Raw genomic sequence first — 6523 nt, forward strand, 5'->3', positions numbered from 1 at the left:
GTGTGCAGTGCTAATGGCCATTTATTGTTTCACGTTTTGTATAGGCTAACTGAAAAGTGAGCAGGCAAGTTCCACATTCCTGCTAAAAAAAGGTTTTATCTACAAGCTACAGTGTGTTAATTTTTCATTAAATGTATTAACGCTATACAGAACACAAAAATTAGTAAATAATATAACCAACACAAGAGCTGCACAAAAAGAGAAGCTTCATGAATCGCTGCACACAGCACTACACTGTTATACAAGGAACTGTTTCTTACGAATTCCTGCAGAGTAATTGTTGTGTTCCTCTGAGAAGCACCATTTCCTCCATTATGAGTGATGCCCGCTCTTCAGTTTGCAAACAGATAAAACATATTTTCTCTGACATATGTTCCCATACTTTTTTGCAAACAGATAAAACATATTTTCTCTGACATATGTTCCCATACTTACTTTGTTATCAACTGCAAACATGTACATCAATCTCCAACCTATTACTGGTTCACTTTAACTAGTTGCACAACTCTACCAGAGCCACTTATTTGCTCACTTATAATTAAGAGCAAAACAATAGAGAGAGACAATTAGTGATTGATTCTTACTCACACACTCAAAATAATGCAATTTGTTCTATCCACACTTGACATTCCGCTTGCTTTAAGAAAAAATTACTTTCCTACATGGCAACACTGATTATATGTCTCACGATCGCAGATCAGTCTTCGTACTGCTCTGTAGGTAACAGATGGTTAGTTAAAACAGGTCTAAGACCTAATCTGTGAGTATTATATGCTTACATTACTTTTCTATGGTAAGCAATTAACAACAACAATTTCAAATATTCTCTAAATTGTTATTTTTCGAAGTCTATGAAAAACAATGTGTTCCTATTGCATCGAAGTTAGTTCAGTATAGTCAAAATAATATTCTGGTTTAGAATCAACTGATTTTAGTTTTTAATAAACTTTTACTAGTAAATAACAACAAATTATTAAGGAAAAAAGTATGCATAACTTGTTAGATCGAACACAGTACAACAAGATTTATTGTCAGAAGTTTCACACAATTATGAATGTATAGGAATGGGTGCACAGAATATAAAAAAATGTAATAATTTTTTTAAATTATTTTTATCAACCTATGCTAGTGCTATATATTGTATTAATTTATTATTCCAATGTAAACACAAACACACAAAGGTATTGCATGAAAGTTCAGTCACATTTTGGAAATCATACTATTCAGTAGACTATCTTTCAATATTTTATGGCAGGCAGAAACAAACTGAAAGATGACAAGTTCACATATGAGTAATTAAAAGTCTGTCTACAAAATGGATTTCAATTTTTTTTTAAGCAGCACGGAGTAATGTAAAGGACAATCAAAGCAGATTAAAACTATATAAAAAATTCTTTTACATTCACTGTTTTATCTGTACATCTGCATAAAAAAAATTGAAAATAAAAAAAAATATAATCAGTCTTCTCAATGAATAAACAAAAGTCTTTGAGAAGTGGACATAAATATTTCAAATCAGCACTCTAATGGCAAGTGTTAGATCATTCTGGGACAGGATACAAACACAGTACAACAAGATTTATATTCTGAAGATTACAAATCAATTAAGACAATGTGAGGTGGTGTGAATATTGAAAATGACAAGCTCTTCACAATTTTGGCCAATAAGCAGGCCTACTTGTCAACTGCAATAGTGAAACAAAGGGCAAACAAATCAGTTGCAACATTTGAACTGAACGTCCCCCTTATGCAGATGGTAAATTTCTACCGTTCAGTGTATCAATAGGTGTACTATTTTATTTTATACAACTTTTTCAGAATCTTCTGAACAGTTCCACATTTGACTGTGTTCTTTTCAAATCATATTTACGAAATTTCCACATAATAATCACACACTGAGAGGAAATTGAAACTATCATGTAAGAAACTGATGAATAAGCAACATAAATATAAAAATAGTGATGTTATGGAATAGGTCAATACTTGCAAATGAGGGCCCAAAGCAATGGACAATAATAAAATCATCGATTACAAGTTCTGGTTTCATCATGCGGGGCTTTCCCCCCTTAATAAACAAGTAATTTTTATGATAAACATGCATCAAGAACCAGGTGGCAGCTTGAAAAAAAGCTAGAAAACCGAACGTTTAAATAAACACACTGCAACTTTGTCCAACTCACTCCACAACAACATAGTAATTTGTGTGTACATTCCATCAAACAATAAATCTTCGAATCAAGTGTAGTCGCTGCCTCTTGACCTGTGGCAATGGTTAAGGCTTAAAAAGGAAAACATACTCCACACTAATGAACACACACCAAGTGAATACTCAATAATAAGGTAATCCAATTTACTGAATACACTGTTAGCAACTTATCAGACTGTGGCAGGAACTTTGCCACATTAACATGGAGTTTTGTACTCCTGCTTTATGAAATGTTGCATCCCTTCACTTTCCAGTTTGACCAATCCTTTTTCTCTTAATCATCTCTTCTTAGCTCCTAAGCAACTGTACTATTTTTTTCTGTATTCCTATATGTACCCTGAATCTAAGGTCTTTTTCTTTCATTTTACAATGCTCTAAATTCTAGGTGTTGGCTAAATATATTCCATCTTCTCTTCCTATTACACATTAAAAATTCCCTTGGATTCATTCCATTCTGCATTACTTTAAAGCAATGTGTACATGTCACATCTTCATGTCTGAATGACTGTGTACGCCAAGCAGGAGAGGGAGGTGTGAGAAAAAGGGGGCGTGGGCATGGAGGATGGATTCCATATCATGCATATAAAATTCACCCACAATATTTTAAATGCAATACTGTGACCTGGAAGCAGTAGTAATTTAATGAATTATAAATGTAGCACAAGAGAGTTGTCTTATATTCAAAATACACCAATAGGACAATAATAAAATTTTAACAAATGAGTAAAAAAATAGTTACAGAAAATATATCATTCACAAAACAGCCAAATGCTGTAGGAACATCTCCATTGTAGAAGCTCACCATAAACACAATGATCACATCTCACACGTATTTCCATTTCTTGTCAAAATTAAGTGAAATCTCATTTGTACTGCTGTGGCAAAAGTTTGCAAAGTCCTTCCTGAATTGTACGCATAGAATTCAAGTCAGATCGCACAACTTCTACAAGGCGATCAATGCCATCTTGTTCCATTTCCAGAAATTTTCGTAAGTCATCACCAAACATTGCTGAACTTCGTAAACCACTTCCTGGTCCTGCTGTGCCATCAACTCCTCGCCTCAAGCGTACCTGAGACAGACTTTCATTCAGTCTAGCTTTAACAACAGATGGAGCAGAAAGATGGGCTTGAAGTGCCTGCAATCGACTCAACAGAGCCTCTTCACGAGGGTCAAGCGCTTGCCCTGCTTTACGTCTGATCTGCTGTCTGCCGACTACAACTAGTGCTCTATGCTCCAAAGAAAGTGCTCGGCGACGTTGCTCAGAAACCTTAGCAGCTGTACGTGCCAATGCTGCACGCAAAGTAGAAACTTCAGCAGCTGATCGATCTAATGCTGCTAAGTGTGCAGCTGCCTCACGTTCTTGGGCTTTAGCACGTGCTGCAAGTGCTTCAAACCCAATGACAGGGACAGGTATGAGATTAGCTGAATCTGGATTTTCAGCCTGTGCTTGTTTCCAGAGACGGGCATCAATACCTGGAGGAGGCTCTGAAAGGTATCGTTCCACTTCAGGAGACAACAGGAGAGTAAGGGGCAGCACTGACTCTGCACCCAGCTGGGTCAAATGTTGACGTATGCCCGCTGCCAGTTCTGCTGCTCCACAGCGACGTTTTGCTGTTCCTAACTGCTGTTGTGCTTCTTCAGCATAAAGGCTCACTGTTGTTCTCTGAGGTCCTACAGAGCGAATACTGTCGATGTGAATCGTAGCTCTATCTCCCAATGCAGTTTGCAAGATCTGGACAAGCTGCGACTGGCCAGCTCGCACATCTGCCTCTGCCTTTGCAAACGTGAGCAATACAAGCCCTTCACGAGCTTCTTCAGGATCTACTCTGCGACTGTAAGCTATACCCTTAAATCGACACAAAGGGTTAGCAGGAGTAAATTCTACAGGTGGTTGGCCAGGTAAATAGTAACCTTTTCCACAACCCCACAAAGCCTGAAGCATGTTAAATTTTGCCAGTACTTGATCACGTTCATCACCAAATATCTGCACAAAGTACACAGCCCTTGCAATGGCCTCTTCCCCTTTCAAAGGCGCTTGTTGCTGCTGCAAAAATGACTGCTGCTGTTGTGGTTGAGAAAATAAACCAGTGCTTCCAAATGCTCCTATTGATGTCGCCGGTTTTGCACCAAACGCGCCAAAGGATCCAAATCCAGTTTGTTGTTGGCCGGTAGTTCCAAATCCACCAAATGTCGGAGCAGTTCCTGTCCCAGATACGGCTGATCCAGCACCAAACTGTAAACTGCCAGTACCAAATCCACCAGTTCCAGCTGCTGTCGTGGTTGTGGCACCAAAGCTGAATCCAGTATTCTGTGTTGATCCAAGGCCACCAAAACCAAAACCTGTTGTTGTTGTGGCTGCTGTAGTACCCAGGCCAAAACTAGGAGTACCAAAGGAGAAACCTGTGGCTGCCGGTTTAGCGGCTGTCGTTAACGAGGAGCCAAAACCAAAAGATGGTGCAGACGTTTGCGTTGGGAATTTTGCAGTATTACCGAAACTGAATGCCATTATGTTAACTTAAAATAGGGCTATAAAAGTATCACTACACCTTCAAATTCTTAACTTCCTGGCCACTCTTCCAACGCACATTTGCCTTACAGCCAACCTGTTAACATTACGTAACCGTGAAATTAGACAAGTATATTAAAGACATGGTCAAAACCTAAATGGTGGTGGAAAACGCAATTCAATTAACGGTTATTGAGAATGAACTCTAGTTCACATCAGGATGCTAAATAATGCAAAAAACTGTCACAGTACGAAACCAGTGCAGCGTTCCTAATAGGTCACGGATATTATATTCTACGCTAACGATACACTTTATTGTCACAGTTTTGCAGCACCCACTGACAATCTCAACTGTCCGTCGTCAATGTGTGTTTGTGTTTCCACCAGAATATCTAATTATTACTGCTTTAAGTTTGCGAACTTTTTCCACACAATTTTAATATCTGTTCCTGATAAATTAGAAAAAAATCAGTACAGTGATCTTCTTTACAGGGCGCGAAAACAAATATATTTACAGCTCATAAGAAACTGGACCGTTGTCAATCAGCTCTCCGCACTTCATCTGTAGCATGCCCCACCATTAACAGAAATAATCACACTCAATATTTATTACCGCAATACACAGAATTTAAATATCAACATTCCAAACCCTATGTATGAAAGATATGTTACATTACTATGTTATCAAAGATTACACATTCAGAACATATCACGCCATGTCGCTACATGGATGAATTACTTACGCGTGCATCTCCCCACCGCTACCATTACATGCATATTAACTTAACCCCACGTCGAAGTTGGAAACACTACTGACGTGACTTTCAAGGTGCAGAAAAGTGAACATATTCGTACGGGAGCTACTTTAGTTGCGCAGCTTTTAGATGAAGAGGTTATAGTGACGATGACGAAGAAGAAATGGACCCAAAAATGTTGGGTACGAAAATGGGTATCACACAGGTATGCACGACCGCCCATGTCGTGCTGGCTCTATACATGAAGGCATGAGTAGACCGTTTCTTGCTGTAGTAATAAGATGCAGCCAAAATAGGCGGTATTGCATGAGATTAGGTGATAGCTGATGAGGTCGTCTAAAACGAGAATGAAGATTGGAGTTTGCAAGTAGTGAGACTTAGGGGAGAGGGGGATGCAGTGAAGCGGATGCAGTGCACATGCTTTGCTGTGATGACAGTGGTTGGGCAGGGGAAGCCTTTTAGCAGCCATTAATGTCAGAAACCCAAGTGCAGAAACTTTGGAAGTGACGAAGTCATATTCGAACTATGACGAGAGGCAGTACTGTCGAGAGAATGTCTCTGGTGGTGTGCCATCATAGATGCATTGCTCACCTTGTAGTTCTTCCACAACAAGAAGGTCACCGATTAGTTTGACTGAGATCTTATCAGGACAGAACTGGTGTAGCTCCACTCGCGACATAATTACATTGTCGTCTAGGTTAACATTCGGGATTTCGCCTGTGTGAGTACCGATACTATCAGTAATATCATACAGGTATAACTATGATGACCATAACAAAGGTCAATTTCCCATGCAGAAATCTGTCAAAGGTATTGTCACACTGTCTAATTACTTTATGAGGTCCTGAGTGGGGCGGATGTGGTGCTGGCCGTACAGTATCGTCATGCAGCATTATATGATAAGAGCCATGAAGAGCTTTATGGACGAAAACTTTCTGGGGTCCAGGCGCTTACATTGGTAGAAGCTTTAAGGGGCAATATGTTACTTGATTTTGCAGACAAGCTGTGGCAGTTCTTTGTTTGTTGGCATTTGTGACATTTCAGTGAAATCTCCC

The 6523-nt window shown here is 39.1% G+C and overlaps 1 protein-coding gene across 1 annotated transcript; it reads right to left on the minus strand.

Annotated features, from left to right (window-relative positions):
* Nucleotides 1-2824: 2824 nt before the first annotated feature.
* LOC124614207 (probable nucleoporin Nup54) lies at nt 2825-5348 on the minus strand. The gene has a single exon (XM_047142966.1). The coding sequence runs from the start codon at nt 4711-4713 to the stop codon at nt 3070-3072; it is 1644 nt and encodes a 547-aa protein (XP_046998922.1). The 5' UTR covers nt 4714-5348; the 3' UTR covers nt 2825-3069.
* Between the last annotated feature and the right edge of the window lie 1175 nt (nt 5349-6523).

The sequence above is a fragment of the Schistocerca americana genome, chromosome 1 (genome assembly GCF_021461395.2).
Source record: "Schistocerca americana isolate TAMUIC-IGC-003095 chromosome 1, iqSchAmer2.1, whole genome shotgun sequence".
NCBI lineage: Eukaryota > Metazoa > Arthropoda > Insecta > Orthoptera > Acrididae > Schistocerca > Schistocerca americana.

Excerpts from the sequence above, each read along its gene's own strand:
- LOC124614207 (XM_047142966.1), bottom strand. The coding sequence starts at position 4,713 with ATGGCATTCAGTTTCGGTAATACTGCAAAATTCCCAACGCAAACGTCT.